Source organism: Semicossyphus pulcher, unplaced genomic scaffold (assembly GCF_022749685.1).
Source record: "Semicossyphus pulcher isolate SPU_LCO1_2020_fin unplaced genomic scaffold, fSemPul1.0.p SCAF_11, whole genome shotgun sequence".
Taxonomy (NCBI): Eukaryota; Metazoa; Chordata; class Actinopteri; order Labriformes; family Labridae; genus Semicossyphus; species Semicossyphus pulcher.
Genome location: NW_027211615.1, coordinates 5844024 through 5862379, shown reverse-complemented (window position 1 = coordinate 5862379; position 18356 = coordinate 5844024). Strand labels below are relative to the sequence as shown.

The 18356-nt window shown below is 39.8% G+C and overlaps 3 protein-coding genes across 3 annotated transcripts; 1 reads left to right on the top strand and 2 right to left on the bottom strand.

Annotated features, from left to right (window-relative positions):
- Positions 1-454: 454 nt before the first annotated feature.
- Positions 455-6468, bottom strand: gjb7 (gap junction protein beta 7). Its single transcript, XM_069686897.1, has 2 exons — positions 6411-6468; positions 455-4004 (listed from the first exon to the last, which is right to left on the bottom strand). The coding sequence occupies exon 2, from the start codon at positions 3987-3989 to the stop codon at positions 3201-3203; it is 789 nt and encodes a 262-aa protein (XP_069542998.1). The 5' UTR covers positions 3990-4004; positions 6411-6468; the 3' UTR covers positions 455-3200.
- Positions 6469-7887: 1419 nt separating this feature from the next.
- Positions 7888-9643, top strand: smim8 (small integral membrane protein 8). The gene is made up of 2 exons (XM_069657719.1): positions 7888-8145; positions 8869-9643. Exons 1-2 carry the CDS (start codon positions 8017-8019, stop codon positions 9025-9027), a joined length of 288 nt encoding a protein of 95 aa, XP_069513820.1. The 5' UTR covers positions 7888-8016; the 3' UTR covers positions 9028-9643.
- ddx51 (DEAD (Asp-Glu-Ala-Asp) box polypeptide 51) lies at positions 9264-18134 on the bottom strand. Its single transcript, XM_069657718.1, has 16 exons — positions 17930-18134; positions 16831-17162; positions 16438-16607; positions 16202-16352; positions 15930-16075; positions 15761-15832; positions 15566-15672; positions 14475-14583; positions 14177-14322; positions 13541-13730; positions 13323-13438; positions 13112-13228; positions 11159-11260; positions 11016-11079; positions 10793-10927; positions 9264-9438 (listed from the first exon to the last, which is right to left on the bottom strand). Exons 1-16 carry the CDS (start codon positions 17950-17952, stop codon positions 9421-9423), a joined length of 1998 nt encoding a protein of 665 aa, XP_069513819.1. The 5' UTR covers positions 17953-18134; the 3' UTR covers positions 9264-9420.
- Between the last annotated feature and the right edge of the window lie 222 nt (positions 18135-18356).

Genomic DNA, 18356 nt, shown 5'->3' with positions numbered 1-18356 from the left:
AAATGGTTTCTGTATGAGAGGGTTGTATTTCTCTTTTTTTGTCTTGTGTCCCAACTTGACCCGTGATTGAAACGTGAGTAGAGTAGAGCTGCAAAAAAGATTATTTGCATTCTTTACTAATCTGCAGATCATTTTCATCAATCTGTTGATTTCCAGAGCACAAAGTGACCTTTTCAGATGACTTCTTCTGTCCTATCAACAGTCCAAAACCCGAAGACCAGCAAATGTTTGACCGTTTTTTATTAGACAATTTCATAATTGACTATTGTCAATTTTATTTTGATTAACAAACCACCTTTTAAGTCAACTAAAATAGTATCTCTTAATCACATTCAAAATAACTTTTTTTTTTAATATCCATCTTCTCCTCCTGCTGTAGGAAACTGGTCAGATGAACTGTTTTCACTAATTGTTAAACCAATCACTAAAACAAATGAACAATGTGGTGGCTGTTAAACGTTCTGCTTCCATTTTAATAGTGAAACACCTGCTTCAGTGCAAGTTCATATATCAGGGTAAGAACAGAGCAAAAGTGCTTCATGTAGTTGTTCATAAAGCTCCATTAAATCATTAAAAGACAGAAAGGAAGGAAATACTTCTTAACACCTTTTGCAGATTCACTCTTAGTAGACGGCCTTCTGCCTCCACCAGTTAAGTGGTGCGCTGTCCTCAAACTGTCCTTTGCTTCACCAGAACATCAAAGTTTGAAGCCTAAAGAGGCATGGACCCTGACCGGTGATTCCACAGGAGAGGAGCCTGGTAACTGAAGGCTCTACCTCCCGTGCTACTCTTAGAGACTTTAGGTACTACAAGGAGGCCTCTGGAGTAAAGATTGAGACTAAGTTTGAGTTGTATATATTAAAAATGTATTGTATAGGTACATTTTTTACAATCAAGTCAATACATAAATTTGGGAACAGTAAAAATGATGTAAAACACAAGAGTTGGTCACAATTCTGAAATAAAACTGCACCTTTACAATGTTGGTAAACAATAAGAAACCTCTCTACATGCATCACACACACATACTCGTAATGTGAGGGTAATTGTCAACTCATTGAAGTGGTTTGTGTCGAGTACTCTGGGCTGAAAAACGATGCAGTGTAGGAAAGCAGCAATAAAATCAAAAGATCTGTCAGAACTTACATTAGTTACATTTAGCATTTTTCTTTTAGTGTTGTGAGAAAGTAGAGGAAATAAAAACAGCTGATACTTAAGAGAATAGACATTTTTCCAATGACTTCTTTCTATTGCTAATAGGACTATATTCATATTTTTTATATTTAAACTTATATTTTTGCATATTTGAAGCAAAAATTTACTTGCATTTGAAATTTTAAATGTGACATCCTTTAAATGCAACCAGGAGTGATGAATTGTCACCAATCAAATGTAATATTCATATCTGGGATTTGATCTTTAAATATGAAGTAAAATTAAAATAAAAGTAAAAGAAAATCTGTAACTTCCTTTCCTGATACCTCTGTCCGACAACATGTCAACATCACATTGGATGTGGACATCTCTAATTAAATTGTGACTGCTGATAAAATATTAAAGGGGGGGTATTATGCTAATTTCAATCTTCATATCCCACTCTGTGATACCTGTGGTGCAGCTTAACATAATTTACAGTGACATAAAACTCTTTTTTCTCACACTGGTGCTCTGTGCAGGCTCTCATACAGCCTCAGTCAGCTTTGTCCCTTTCAGAAACCCCGCCCCTAATATGGACCAACATTGTAACATTGTGTCTTAAAATGTGAAACGGCATAATACCCCCTCTTTAAAAGACATTTTCAAATAACCCTCATGCACAATATGAATGAATATTTAATTACAGACAGCCTTTATGGTGTAAAATGGAATTAGTAAACAAAATAAATATTGATGTAAAAATATGTCAAATAAATTAACAATTTGAAAAAAAAAGAATGTAAAATAAAATTTTCTGTAGGGAGGAAATAAATGTTCATTTTTCCATATAATGATTTTTTTCTGTAAGTCCCTTTTAATTTGTTTTGATTGAGCATTTAAATAAGTCACCAAAAATTTGCAGACATATGTAATTTGTCTGCATAAAACTGCTCTTAATATATCCAAACTACTTTAGTAGCTACTGTATCTCAAGGAGTTTTATCATGTAGCATTCTAACTCACTACTCAGTGCAGCTACATTAAGACTAATGCTATTGATACCAACAATAATCATGTAGATATGTTTAATAGTTGTCTAGTCTGCCGTGAAAGGTTTGATACAAGCAATTACTTTAAAATAAAAGAGTCTTAAAGTAACAATAGCAAATCAAGAATGGTGAACACTGAAGCAGCTGAGATGTCCTAATTTTTAGAGCGTATTGTTGACCTACGTTTCCTATAATGCATCTTGATAAGACCTCCCATGCATGCTAAACATCCAAAGTATGTAAACTTAAAGATTTACAAGAAACGCTAGATAAAATCACTAAGACGTCATCATGTTTTTTAAGACTGTGCAAAGCTCTAAACAAAGATTGCAAAATTACATATGTTTTGATAGGGCTGTGTTAAATATTTTAGGGGAATTCTGGGTTTTTTTACGTCCACTAAAAGTTCTTGTTTTGTGACAGGTTCAGATTGTTCTGACAACATTACAAAAGGGATCCTAACAGAGATACTTTGACCTTTTTGTTACAGAGGAAGATGATTTATTTTAACCAGAAACAGACGTTACATCGCTCTCTTCAAAGACACCAGACTTCATTGACAAAAACAGTGATTTTACCTGACAGAACACAGGAGTTTCTGGTCTACTGCTGCCTTGATTTGATGGGTTCTTTTTTAGTTATGGTGTGTTACACAAATATTGTTTTCAATCCAAAATAAACATTTAAACACCAAAGTTACTCATCAAACTAAAGGATTGAGGCAGCAGTAAGCCTGCAACTCTCCTGTTCTGCAAGGTTCAATTACTGTTTTCATCAATGGAGTCTGGTTGCTCTGCAGAGAGTTATGTAAGGGATAAAAATGATCTTTTGTGTTGTATTTATTAATCATTTAGACACAGAAATTACCATAGATTGTCTGACTTAAAGGGTAAATGTCTCTTTTTTTATAGCGCAGGTTGTAAAAACAGACCCTTATGAGCAGCATCCATGTCAGCCTTTCAGGTATCAAAGGCTTTCACTGTGGTTTCTCTTTGAGGTGGGAGCATGAGCCCTCTAGGACTGGCCCAGCTGGTTCTCAGCAGTGCATGCTGGCTGTGTGCAGCTCTGCTCTGTATTTACTGTGGGCTCAGCAGACACAAACGTGTTGACAATGGAAACAGCTGGCCGGCTGTGGCTGACAGATTTGTCCTCCACAGGGACGTACCGCCGGGTGAAAAATTTCCACGCCTGCTTCCAGGCGATGTACAAGAGCTCCACAAAGTTCAGGACGATGCAGAGGATGGAGGTGCACCCCATAATGTAGAGGAAGATCTTCTTCTCTGTGGCTTTGCCGATGAAGCAGTCCACCGTGTTGGGGCAGGGACTCTCGCTGCACTGGAGCAGGATGGGCACCTCGAAGCCGTTGTACAGGAAGTAGAAAGCGAGCAGAGATCCCACCTCAAAGGCCGTCTTGAAGAGCAAGCTGAGGAGGTAGGTGCAGAACAGACCTCCATCCAGGCTCCCTTTGTCCTTGTACAGTTTCCTTTTGAGTTTGGCCTCCCGGTGCTCCCTGTAGGCCACGTGCAGCGCCACCAGCAGGGACGGGGTGGACACCATGATGAGCTGCAGGGCCCACAGACGCACCTGCGAGATTGGGAAGAAGTGGTCGAAGCATGCGTTCTCACAGCCGGGCTGGCGCGTGTTACACACAAAATCCTTTTGCTCGTCCTTCCACACCTGCTCGGCCGCCGCCACGTACACCAGGATCCGGAAGAGGAAGACCACGGAGAGCCAGATCCGACCAATCACAGTGGAGTATTTATTCACCCCGCTGAGGATGTTCTCCAGGAAGCCCCAGTTCATCTTCCTCTCAGGCTCCTGTCAGGGCAGAAACACACCGTCAGGGGCAGTCTTACCTTTATAGCACTACTAAAAAACTTGATGGAAGAAAGAAAAGTGAAAACAGAGCCTCCAACTTAGCGTCAGTAACAGGAGGAAAATGATTTCAGGCTGGTTTTAAACCTTTTCTGTAAGGAGACATTAGCTAACAGTCACTTGAAGCCAGAGCTGCTCATGAAGAGTTTTAATGTTAGCTTGATGTTTTATTTGATTATATGCTCCTTTACAGGTCAGGTGGACAAGTTCTCTTCATGCAGCACACAAAGTGTTACTCTGTAATGAATAAAAACTCAACAATAGCAGCTACGGATTCAAAATAAAAAAGGGAGTGAGGAAACGTTTTCATAAATATCATAATTTTACAGTGAAGAAACAGCAAAGACAGAATTATAAATAGATTCTAAGTCTAACTTTACCCACATATACACTGAGAAACAAAACATTAAAATACACATTTATAGACAGAAAAATAAACTGACTTCACTGTAATAGTGTTTTAAAATAAAAAAACACGACAGGAACATGAAACTTTTTTTCTTTTCATTATGGACTTTTAATTAAAACATTGTATCATGTGAGATTATGATCTTTATGGGTTTATTTCTGCTTGTGCATTCTGTCTCAACGCAGTTAGACCAACATTTCCAGCTTTGCCCAGCGCTCATTCACAAATTTATGAGGGTAAAAATTCCACTCAGGACGATTCAAACTACTACAATCAGATACTGAGACTGTTCCATGCTTTTTTCTCTTTGCTAACTTTGGTAACATCTTGTGGAAATCTTTCCAGATGTGCTTAAACTCTTTATGAAGTCACATAATCTGATAGTTTGATGAGATGGTCGAGCGTAGAAGACTTGTTTTATGTGTTTGTATGTTGTATGTATGCCTGCCTGCCTGATCAGGATTTTACTTTTGCACTCTCTCGTATGGAAAGTACTATGTAACTGTGTGTTACAAATAAAGTTTATTGTTATTATAACTGATCTTAAATGTTGCAGTGGTCCAATCATCTTCCCCCTGTATCTATTAAAAATAAAAAATCAAATAAACTTGCTGTAGACATTTCTCTGGTGCTCCACAGAGAGATTTAATGAGCTATACTTCATATTAAGGGTTATTAGGGGAGACTGGGGATGGTTGCAACAAGTCTTATTCCTCCAATCAGAAGTAGTATGATGACACTCAGTGCACATGCTCAGTAAGAGCCCAACACCAGGACGATTTAGGACACATCTAAAATCTGTATTGATTGAAATAAAAACTTGTTTTAATCATCCATTATCTATACCACCACATGCTCCTGGATGAATGGCGACCCAAATTTTCTAACCAATCAAATTAATTTATTATCTGTGCAGTTTGCATTAGAAGAACATATTCCCTCATTCCCCATTCATTTAATTAGCAGCCTTTTTTCAACAGAAATAACCTAAAAGAGTGCAACATAAATGCAACTACTGTCAGGCTCAGCAAGTTTCAAGAATGTGAATGTGACTGTAGCTGGGATTACCCAATCACTGGATACTTGGAGTGTGAATAAACTCCTGCATGCACGTCTTAAGATACCCATGTCCTTCAAAATAAAAGCACAGCATAGACTTTCTCACAACTTTAAAGGTATATCAATTATTTTTTTATGTTCTTCATTTGAATCATTTTGTGTTAAACTTTTGTATGAATTAATCAAGAGTTCCTCAGTTTCATTCATGGTTTTGGTGACTTCTAAGTAACATGGTTAGCACGGGTCAACATCACAAAATATACAGATTATACTGTTATATCACTGTAGAAGAATTAAACTATAATTTTATGAGAACAAAGTGTACATTTCTACCATTCTATGCTTATTAAGACAAAAAGAAAATGTAATTATTTTTTAAACAAAATATTATGTTGGAATTACCCTCAGAGTTGGCCTCAATCGGATTTTTTCCATTCAGATGAAAATAATGAACGTTACATTATATATAATCATCTTTAAATGGTTTCGGCTACAGACAGATGTAAGTTTAATATATTAATAATTTGTTAGTCTAGTCCAAATAATCTCTGAGTTACTGAGAAACAAAGAGTTAATAATAATATAAAGAAATAAAAACCCCGGTGTTGTAAAGGCCCCCGGTCTCCCCGACTGTAAGACTGTCGGATTTATTATATTCTCACTCTGAATATAATCAAAGTCCTCTAGTCGTAATTATAAGAGACGATTGATGATTTCTAATGATAGACGGTTTATTGTTGAGGTAATTATAAGGTCAAAGAACATCACAGAAACTTGAAGGCCCAAAGTTATATAGACATTATTTATCTAATACATGAAATCTGTTCTTGTAAAGGCTCAAATGATTCTGTAGAAGCTGATAAAAGCTTTAAAGAACTTACTGGCGGTGCCTCTGAGATGTGTCCTCTGTCTGGCAGCAGGTGGTGGCTCTGTGTGTGTGTGCTCTTCTGTCTGCATACCTGCAGGCTGGCAGCCACACCTTATCCTACCACACTCATAACAAACACTCTCTGTTGTTTGTCATATCAGCTCCATCACAGACTTTCTGTTTTATTTTCAGCACTGCGAATTATCGGAAACTGCGTGAGATGGAAACTTCCTCCAGATCACCTGTCTAACATACAGTACATGAAGCGTGTGCATGTGTGTGTTTACACACAGACAGCATCACCATGGAGCTTCTAATGCAAATAAAATGTGCAGCCTGTCATGTGGGGGAGGAGAACATGAAATAACCTTGGAGACACGCTGTGTGTTTGAATGTTTTATTTCCTGATGCTCCCCCCTGGACCTGACTGACATGTAACTTTGATGAGACTCAGGTCGTGTTACAGATGATAAATAATAAACGATGTAACCTCAGGACTGTGTCTCCTGTTCGTCACATCTTTGCCCACACAATTCAAATTCTAAACAAACCCAGCATACAGTAAGTCTACTCTTATGTTAGTGTTCCTTTTGTGTCCTATCCCTGCTTACTTTACAGAAAATCATTATGTGTGGCTACTAGATAAAGTCATGTAATTCTTTGATTTTAACTGATTTTATTTAGAGAAATCACAGTCGTCCTCCACCAAGTCCTGGAGAGACTTCTGTTGGAAAACCTGCTTCACTTCTTCATCACTTTTAAACAAAGGTCTCAACAAACTGACACTAAGCTGTGATGTAGGGGAATATTTGGAGAAATCATGGCCGATGATTCTAATTTATCTTGTATGATTATTCACACTGTCTGGATGGACGTGGCAACAGTTATCACAAAAAACCCTTAAGTATCAGTCCAACATTTACATCCCTCTATCTTTTACAGGTCCCTGACAGACTGAGTAAACATGACACCTGCCTCCTTAAGATCTTGCAGACAGCATGTAAAAAGACCAAAACAAAACCATTGCTTGATAGAAACAGCCCCACTTCCTGTCACCTTGTTAATCTTGTTAAATACCCACATCTCTAGAAAGGATGACCAAATCCTAAAAGAACTGGAAGATAGCGGCTGATAAATGGTGTGTTTATTCAGCCATTTAAATAGTCACTGCATATTCCCACATTTTAAAACTTGTTTATTATTTTTGTGCTATGACACAAAGCCCTATACCAATGTAATCTGGTTGAAAGCTGTTATTTTAGGACATAATAAGATGTCTACTTAAAATTCTTTGTTTATATTAATCTATTTATTCTTTCGGGATGGGCTCCCATTAGAAGAGATTAGTCCACATGAAAAACCTGTTCGTCTTCCTTTCTGATAAACCAACCGAATATGGCGGTGGTGGTGTTTCCCGCTCATGACCACAGGGGGCGCTGTGACTTTCTTCTCCTTCCGTCTCTTCGTCTTCTTCTCTCGCATCAGTCGTCTTTGACTTTGAAACATGGCCGCCGTCAGAGATAAAGCAAAACATTACTACACAGCTCTGTAATATAGCGTTCCCCAGCGTTATTACCGCATTTTCCCCCGCAGAGATACAGTAACCAGGCCGACCGGACATGTCGGAGAAGGAGGCCGGTAAAGGGAAGGAGGCTCCCGTGGAGAAAGGTTTCAGAACCCCCGGGCTGAGAGGAGCACAGACCACCACACTGTTCAGAGCTGTCAACCCTGAACTCTTCATCAAACCTGTAAGATTCACACACACTCATCACAAACACGCCAACACTCAATCTGCTGTTGATCAAAAATAATAAATAAATAAGAAAACCTTTCTGTATGAAAATTAGCTTAGCGGTTAGTCTCTACATAGCTAGCATTACATTTGTGCATTACAAGTGCCACAAATGTACCAATAAACAATTTCGTCACTGTGTCCTTTAATGCTCTTTTATCTTTTAAATTTACTTATATACTTAATTCATTGTAGTTTCTTTTTTAAAATAATGTCATGACTTTTGTCGGGTCCTTTAATGTTAACAGTTTGGACATAATACAATAAATAAACGTATCTCTTTCATTTAAATAATAAACTAGTAGTAGACAATGTAAATTTTGACACGTCTTTTAGTGTTTTCATGTTGATCCAGAGCATATTTTTTATATATATATTTGGAGATTCACAACAATATTAGCATTGCCGTACATGTTTTCCAATATGCACTCATAGGATTTTGTTTTTTATTTATATTGCAGTAAATAATAGAAATGGTGTCATCATATAGTTTGTCCAGCAGCAATTCTCTGTATAAAATAATAAGACACATGGAGAAGATCTATCAAGTTTTAGCTCAAAAATATCAACGTATAAATTGGTAATTCATTGATCTTTAAATAAGTATCTGTCTCAAAAAATCTTGGACTATCTCAACTTAACTGTAGCATGAATAACATACAGCTGTGTCATCCTGCAGAACAAACCTGTGATGGTGTTTGGACTGGTGACCATCACCTTGTGTGTGGGCTACCTGGGCTACATGCACGCCATGAAGGAGAACGACCAGCAGCTGTACGAGGCCGTGGACAGTGAGGGAGAGAGATACATGAGGAGGAAGACGTCCAAATGGGACTGAAGACATGACACACCCTGAACGCTGAGTGTGTGTGTGTGTGTTTATTTATTATAAGGACAGAGTGAATTAAAACCTGACTGGATTAAAACAAGGACACTTGTGTATTTATATCTTAATGCCTTCTTTAACAGTTTTAAGTTCATCTGCTGGGCTTTCTGCATTCTGTACGTTTGGCTGCATTTTAAGTTAAACTGTGCAAATGAGAAGCAGACAAAACCTTTTCAGAGGCAGAATGTGAAACTGGCACTCTGGAGCTATAATCTAAAGACTCACCACACAGACCTTTTATGTTTTATTAAACAACATGAAAACTCCAAACACAGGTGAAAAATGCATTGTGATCTATTTAAAGGCACAGATGTCAGCTCAGAGGAGAACGTCAGTGTTGCTGCATTATTTGGCTTTTTCATCCTGTAGAGAGAAACAAAAGCACAAACAGTCATTAAATGTTCTTTAAAGTAAACTTACACAGCTGTCAGGTGAAGTTTCAATGTGTGCATATTAGAGTAGGGTTGCACGATATTATTGGCACGTTATCGGTATCTGAAGATAATGTCTTGAAAATGACATTATCATTATTAAAGTAATAATCTTGAAGATTTTCATGTGAATAAATGTCTGTTAAGTCTCTATCTATTGCTGAATGAGGCAACACAATGGTGATTGAGCCTATGGCCCACTGATGAAAGCCTTTGCATTTGCAGTATTACAGACTGGGTGTCCCAGCGGCGCCCAGTTAGTGACGTGTTTTCCATCAGCCAGCAGTGGTTGGTCTGCCAGAGAGGGTAGGCGGAGCTAAGCGGCTGCTTTTCCGCTCTCTGCAAGTGTTGTGAGTAAACAGTAATCTACTATGGCTGAACAAACAAAGAAAAGATGGATGACTACAGATACAACTTAAAAAAAAAATGAAAATCCAAAGAACAAGAAACATGAGGCAAACAGTCTAAAAAGGAAAGCGACCGTCAGCGAGGAAAATCAAGAGTTACAACCAGAGCCAACCGTGGACGACTGGTTATCTGGGACGTATGCACCTGCAATTGCCTTTTATCGCCTTTAGGGACCGCTAAAGAGAACGAAACTGGGAATTTCAAATTATTACTTTAATTATTAAATAAATAATTCTATAAAACCGTTTGGTGTCTGTCTGACACTTCATTAAGTTTAGTTCAGTCGGATTTTCAGAGCAAGTCGGACACCATTATAACCATCATGCAATGTGCTCGGCAAGGCGGTGATCAATTCTGCACAGGCCTCGCTAATATCGAACGACCCTGTTGACGAGCGCAGCGGTGTTCTAACAGTTGATCTATTTTCATCTGAGAGCACTGTGAGCACAAAAAACAGCCTACGTCGAGGGTGTCTTTGCTCCGACGACGCTGAGTGCTGAAAACGCTGAGCTGCACAGTTTTAGTATAGAAAACAGGCGCTGAGTGAGTCATTATTTTAAGAGGGTTTTTCTATTATCTGAGAAAGTTCATAATTATTTTAGAATACTACATTTTTGTTTTTTATTATAATACATATCGTCATTTTTTATTTTGTATTTTGTTGGTGGAGATGTGCTTCAACAATATGTTTGTTTAATGAGCTGTAACATTGAAGTAGGACATTGAGATTTCATTAGAGTAAACTTAATGATACTTCAAGAAGAGTCGGTTTCATTCAGGCTTTGTTCTAACACAATAACAACCAGACCTGCACAGAAACCTTTGAACCTCGGACATTCAGTCTATTTCAACATTTAATGAAACTGTTTGGAGCGTACCTTGATAACGTTAGCGAGCTCCTGCAGCGTTTGTTCATATCGGGCTTCCATACCCTTCAGGTTCTCAGGTTTTACAATCTGCTTCTGAATCCCCGGACTTCCTGCTTCCTCCACCATCTGAAGGAAGTTCTTCTCCTGAAAGAGAAAACGAAACTGTTTGTACTCACTGTTTATACTGTTGTTATGTCTTTTATTTGATCATGTATAAGTGGACATGTTTCACCTGAACTCCGAGCAGAAAGGTGAAGGCCAGGCCTGCTTTCCCTGCTCGAGCTGTTCTCCCGATCCTGAACAAAGACGCGTCAGTCAGAAAACAGTACGATGGAGCTACACCAGACATTATGGTATGTTTGATGGACCGCTCACCTGTGAATGTACGTCCTGATGTACTGCGGTGCATCATAATTCACTACACATTTGACACCGTTGATGTCGATGCCTCGAGCAGCTGCGTCTGTGCTGATCAACCTGCAGGATCACATGTTTAATACACTGCTCATAACACTGTGGGACATTATTAGGCTCAGTTCCAGCTTCAGTCCAGAACATCAGTCTTTGTCTCTTCTCTGTTTAATATAGGAAGTGTTGGGAGTTCAAAGGGCGTTAACAGCCAATAAGATCGCTCTCTGCAGCACCAAAACAGGAAGCAGCGATCCAGGTAGATAGTAAACATGGAGGGGACTCTAGGGAGGGTTGCTGTCACCAGGTCCTCACTTACTGTGACGCCAGAACTCAATGTTAGTACATGATGTTAGTCTACAGGAATCTAGTCTGTCAAAAGAGACCCTGAAAGATTATCAGTCCATGTGAAGTCTTATAAAACTCACTCCAGCTGTCATAAGTCGGTCTTTATCTTGTCCTGACAAAAAGACATTGAGCGAGCCGCCCTGACACAAAGGCTGCTGTGTATCCAGTTGTAGTCGGTAAATAGTTACCCTGTAGGATAAACAGTTTACGCAAATCCTTAAAGCTCCTGTGAGGAGTTTTACGCTGGTTAAGAAACAGACACTGATGACTCTATATGAGCTACAACAGCAAACCAGACCATCAGCGACAAGATTGATTATTTCTATAGAGTTATTTTTAATACCTGAAACTGCTGGCGGGGGGGTAGGTGTCAGACGAAGCGATTAACTGCCCGCTGCCTTTGTTTACATTTTGCAGGGCAGATATTTAAAGTGAGTGATACATATGACTGTTAAAGAAAGTAGGATGAGATTTTTTGTTAAAAACCACCAATTAAGCATGTACAGGACAAAATCAGCAAAGAGATACGGTACGGTTTTGTCCACAGGGGGCGCCAAAATCAACACAAACTAAAAGTTCCTCACAGAAGCTTTAATCCAATCCATTTTCTTCTGCGGGTCGCAGTGGCAGCAGGCTAAGCAAGTTAGTGTCCCTCTCCCCTGCAACATTCTCCAGCTCCTCCTGGGGGAGCTCGACATGTTCCCAGGCCAGGTGGGATATGTAATCCCTCCAGCGAGCTCTGGGTCTGCCCCGGCGTGCCTGGAAAATCTCCAAAGGGAGGCGCCCAGCGGCTCTACTCTGAGCTCCCTCCGGATGTCCAAGCTCCTTTTACTCCAAGCTCCTTACCCTCTCGCTAAGGCTGAGCCCAGACACCCTGCAGAGGAAACTAACTTCAGCTGCTTGTATCCACAACCTCATTCTTTCGGTCACAACCCAAAGCTTGTGAGCACAGGTGAGGGTTGGAACGTAGATCGACTGGTAAATCCAAAGCTTCGAATACGGCTCAGCTCCCTCTTCACCACGAAAGTCCGGTACAACCCTCGCATTACTGCTGATGCTGCAACAATCCGTCTGTCAATCTCACGATCCATTTTGCCCTCACTGTGAGCAAGACCCCGAGAAACTTGGCTGCAAACTGCCCCAATGTCTGCTGGAGGTCCCAGCCTGATGAAGCCAACAGAACCACATCATCTCCGTAAAGCACAGATAGAATTCTGAGGCCTCCAAAGTGGAAACCTCAAGATCCCATCTTTTCATAGAAATTGTTAAAGATGAGTCAGACTCTCGTCCCTTCAAGTCTTTAAATGTTTGGTAGGCAACATGTGGACATCTCTTAACATCAAAATCAGCAAACCAGCTTTAGGTCTGACACCATGTCACATGTTTCATTATTGAGACCCTATAGATAGTTCACAAGTTGGTACCTAGGTTTTGGACAATTTAAAGGTAGACTATCTGCCTGATGAAGTTTATTGTACTCATCTTAGTTACCTTTGGTCCTTAGCTTCACTATCCAGCATGCACAAACACACACTTGCACATTCACACACACACACACACACACACACTCACAGTTGGATCTTTCCTTGTTCAAACTCCTTCAGCGTCTTCTTCCTCTCACCAGGAGAGAGTCGGGAGGAAAACTCAGCAGCCTGAATCCCACCAAAGAGCTGCACCAGCAGGAAGAGTCTGAGGACGGGGAACACAGTAAGAGCATGCTTAAAGAATTAACAGTGCAAAATATGTATAACAGATGGTGTTCATGGGTGTTATTATCTCTAACCTGTGTGCGGTCTCTCTGGAGTTGGTGAAGCAGAGGATGGGGCTGAGCTTCATGCGCAGGATGAAGTGGAGGATGAGGAGGGGCTTCTTGCTTAACGTGCAGGGAACATAATACTCCTACAAACACAGAGAAGCAGCCATTAAAGTGACAGTTTTCAGTTTGTCTACACTTTAACATGTGCCGGCGCTCCGTTCTGAAGGTTAAAGGTCATCTCTTACTGTCAGACCCTGGGGGAAGTCGAAGCGGTCTTGTTTCTGGGTGGGGGCTGCAGACGTGGAGCTTGACTGACTGTGGATGGAGCTGAAGAGTCGGGGCTGGTGGAGGCCGAGCTGCTGCAGCTTCTCTGGGTTCTGTGTGAGTGTGGCTGAAAACAGCAGCTTCTGTAGCGGCATCTGAGGCGGAGACAGACTGAGGGACAAACAGACGGTTACTCAGATTTAAAGCTCCTTCAGAGAAGCTGCTGCTTTACTGCACACACTTGTGATCTAACCAAACATTACCAGATCTGATCTAGTCAGCAGGGAATTCTGAGAATCTTAAACCTGCGCCCTTTTTCTTGGCCCAGTAGATTCTTTCAGCCTGCAGCAGTGAAACTGGCTGTAATGGCTGCAACATAATCCTTGATGGATCAAAATGCGTCCACTAAAAGTTCTTGTTGTTTCCATTGACAGGCTCAGATTGTTATTCTAAGTGTCTGACAACATTACAGAAAGGATCCCTACAGAGATAGACCTTTTTGTTTGAGAGTAAAATTTATTTTTTTAACCAGAAACACCTGTTACATCGCTCTCTGCAAACACACCAAAAGCAAATTTCCGAAAAATCTGCTTTCATGTCTTCAACCACAGACTCACCTGGCTGCTGTCACATGTGCCGGCTCAGTCCGTCTGAAGATGGACGAGGCTTCTGGTCCACTTCCTGATCTGAACACCGCCCTCACCACCTGACTGAGCCAGGACTGATGCATGCTGTCAATCATCCTGTCAGCCTCATCAATAATCTGGGATGGAAGACAGAATGAAACTTTAAGAAATTCAACAAACCGTTGATTCTAGATGAACTGCAAACATACTTTTAATTTACCATGTGCTTAATAAATACATTAATTTTACTTATAGCTATAATTAAGTTCTCCAGTATTGAAGAACTCACCAGAAATCTGAGCTGTTCAAGACAGAAGCCTGGATTCTTGTTGATGTGATCGACCAGTCGACCCGGAGTGGCCACAACGATGTCTGCTAAACTGCGTCTCGTGCCGCCTCTGAAAGAAAATTAAGAGTCTTGTTGAAGGAAAGAGTCGTCTGCTGGCAAAGTGAAACTGTGGGGAAAAAAAGTAAAATATTGCAAACATTATTACATAATTAACGTGACATCGCTTCTTTTAGGTGCCACTTTTTTTAAGTGGCTTAAGTACGTTTTGCTCGTAGTAGCAGTAGTTTATTTCAGTCAGTATTTAACTATTTCTCCCCACCAAAAAACACATCAGAAGTATAATTCCAAATAAAATACACTGGGGGATTAAATAAAATGAGGAACCAAAGTTGGAGACCGAAAAGGTGTGGCTAAAGCTGAAGCTTATTTTACCTACCCTTTGCAATACATATGCCTGTAGGCAACCTTCACATTACGTGGTTTTGTGTAGTATAAGAAACAAATGAAACAAACGTACAGACAAAACAAGAAACTTGTAAGGATTATACCTTCTCTTTATATTTGTTAATCATCTTATTTTCAAAAAATCTTTGAACTACACATTCTCATTCTCACACTGCGCTGTTCCGGCTCCACTGTTTAAAGACCACGTTTCGCCTCTAGCCCTTACACAGCCTGTTCAAGGCGGGATTATTGCGCCTCCGTTACGCAGGTCTTCAAAGTATTGTGTAGTAAGTGTATTTGAAGTTTGTTTACACCTCACACAGGTTTTGCTTCTGCAAGCGCCGGAATGCTGTAAAAACACACACTGGGGCCACTTGCGTGGTCTTATGTACAATGGCAAAGGCTGCAAGACGGCGGAGCGTGGTTACAAGGGCTTACTCTAGTGTGTTTTAGTGGAATTTAAGATTTTAAAGCATATCTTCATCATACCCTGATAATATTGTGAATCACAGTTACTGGCCAGGATAATCCTGAAGTGATGATTTTATATGGTCCCATGCAAAATTTGGCATTTAATTTCTGGCCTGATTCCTCATATCCCCTGAAAATCTGCTCAAGCTCTCCCCTTACTCTGCAGCTGAACTCACCTGAGCTCCGACAGCGACGCCTGCTCTGCTGCAAAAGTCTTCTGACCGGCCAGCATCACCACTTTGAGGCTGGTTCCCTCAGCATATGATGTGAACACTTTACAAACCTGCAGAGGAAAACATCAGCCTCATCAATCTAGAGAGTAAATGTTACTGCATGATTTTTTTTCAGGCTTTTATTTTGAAGTTTCTGACCTGCTGGGCCAGCTCTTTGGTCGGCAACACAGCCAGGGCCCGGACTTCACACACCACCCGCTCCATCAGCACCTGGAAACACCTTAAATTAATCTGCAGTCTCTCTACATGTTCCTCCCACACACAAACACATGTATTACTCATATAGTCCGCCGTTGTCGCAGCTAACCTGTATGACAGGGATAACAAATGCCAGAGTCTTGCCGCTACCCGTTGGTGCAGACACACAAATATCTCTGGGCTTGTAGCCACCTCGTCCAATCAGAAGCCCCTGCTGTGCACTCTCCAAGATGGCCGGGATGACCTCTGTTTGCACTGTGAGACGGATACATAACAAGTGTATAATCAACAGATCAATTAGGTATTATAAGGACTTATTACAAACTTGTAAAGCAAGTTATCATTATAAACTTCGTAAACCAGCTGTTGCCGTGTCATTACCTGGAAAAAGGTGCTGAATTCCATTATTTTGTATCTTTTTCACGAGCTGAGCAGAAAGTCCGTGGATGTCAGAGATGGGGACGAGGTTGCTTTTAATGTCTCTGTGAATGACATCAGGCTGAGCGAGCCACTGAGGCAGGACTCTGTGAACCTGTGAACAGAAGAATAATGTTATAAGATATTTATCTTCCCCTGAGGATAAAATCGAATGATTTTACGTCAACAGATCACTGTACCTTTTGAAGCGGTTTGTTCTCAAATCCTCCCAGAACTTTGAATCCAGTCGATGCAGAAGTTTGTTTTGGTGTGTTATTTTCTGTCTTTGCTTCCTCTTCTTCTCCTCCTGTGTCCTCATCTCTTTTTCTTTCAGTTACACTGATGTCTGCAACACCTTCAACTGAGCTGCCTAAAATACAAAGACAGACAAACTAAATCATCTCTGGCATATTTGTTATGCAGTTAATATAAATGGTGCAGAACAGGACCAAACAAGTGTAGTGAATGGAAATCAAAAACAGCTTAGATTCCACTTAGAGTTCATTCATATTGAGGATTACATGGATATGATATGAAAAGATTGTATGTAGTTTGGTGTCAACATGTGAATGTTTACAAACACAAGCACACACCTGAATCCCTCTTTTTCTTTTTTTCATTTGCATCTTTCTTCTTCTTCTTCTTTTTCTCTTTGACCTGCTGATCCTGGTTATCAGAGTCCAGGACAAACACGGGCGCTACTTCTGATTTACTCTTTTTGTGGTGTTGAGGCTCCTCGCTGCTCTCCTTGTCAGCTTTTCTTTTCTTTTTGACATTCTTTTGTTGTGTCTGTTCTTCAGGTTTATGTTTTTGTTCTGTGAAGCTTTGTCTCTGCTTCTCTTTTGCCTTCTGCTTCAGTTTAGCCAGTAACTCCTGAGACCGAGACTCCTTCGATATGCTCCCATCTTCCTCCTCTCCAAGATACCTGAGAGTGACATGAGAAAATGTGGTAGAAAGATTCTTAAATCCACTTCTTCAGTACCATCACAGCACCTTATTCACACCGTATAAGTTATCCACAACAAAATATCCTTTGACCAGTTCATATTAATGAATTTAGGCCCAAATCCTTTGTAAAAAGACAAGGTTGTCTGCAACATTATTTTCTTAACTTGGTTTCTAAAATGCTCCACCTGTGAAGCTAATCAATGTTGTGAACGCTTCACTGACTGCTTGAATCTTTAGATCCTTAAAATGAATGATTTAGTTAAAGTCTTGTTCATTACACTGATTGAAATCCCATCTATGCTGGAAGTAACTTTTATTGTTGTCTCTTGTGAAAATGTAATATTGGTTAAAATTAACTCCATAGCTAATCCCAAAGTTTCTTAGCATGAATTGATGTTATTAATAGTCAATAAAAGTTATCGTGACTCCTGTGGAAATTAAACAATTAGCTACACACTGTGTAGCTTGTTTTGTTACTGCAGATGACGGACAGTCACACTGTAAAGCTCTTATTTATTTTTTTCAAATATTTATTTGTTTAATATCAATTTAGAGTTAAGATTTTTTACTTTCAATATTTTTGTATTTTCTCACGAAGTCCCTTGCGTGTTAAACTAACTATGACCTACCTATACACCTGATTTTGATACTCAGTAATACTCAGATAGATCATTCAGTAATGTGACAATATGACTAAACTAAAACAGTGACCAACGATGTAAGACAGAGCAAAAATCATCCTACCTGTTCACAAGAAACAGAGACATTTCAACTGGACGAAACGTTCCAATAAAGGTTTTCTATGCTTTTCAGTTATTTCTGTTTACGAATTAATTAACGCTTAATATAAATTAACAATTATTAACAGTTATTCTTTATAGTACTGAAAACACTCAAGTTCTACAAAAATCACTCCTTTCTCATGTGTTTTCCATACTGTATAAGTCGCGGGTTGATGACGGAACTGCAGCCGGTCGCGATGTTGATGTCACCAGTTGGGCGCAACCAAATTTACTTGATTTTTCTCTGCTACTATTCAGTTAAAGGCATGCTAATTTCATTTGGAGTCAATTACTGATACAAAATAATATTAAAAATTGTGTTGAAATTTTAAAATATTTCAAAAAACACTTTTGAAAATAAAAATTAGGCTAACTACATTTCAAGCCCC

Coding starts and splice junctions, on each gene's coding strand:
- ddx51 (XM_069657718.1), bottom strand. CDS start 17,952: ATGTCTCTGTTTCTTGTGAACAG. Junction 16,353..16,437: donor AGAACAAACCGCTTCAAAAG/GTACAGTGATCT, acceptor TTCTGTTCACAG/GTTCACAGAGTCCTGCCTCA. Junction 15,833..15,929: donor TTGTTATCCCTGTCATACAG/GTTAGCTGCGAC, acceptor AGGTGTTTCCAG/GTGCTGATGGAGCGGGTGGT.
- gjb7 (XM_069686897.1), bottom strand. CDS start 3,989: ATGAACTGGGGCTTCCTGGAGAACATCCTCAGCGGGGTGAATAAATAC.
- smim8 (XM_069657719.1), top strand. CDS start 8,017: ATGTCGGAGAAGGAGGCCGGTAAAGGGAAGGAGGCTCCCGTGGAGAAA. Junction 8,146..8,868: donor CTGAACTCTTCATCAAACCT/GTAAGATTCACA, acceptor GTCATCCTGCAG/AACAAACCTGTGATGGTGTT.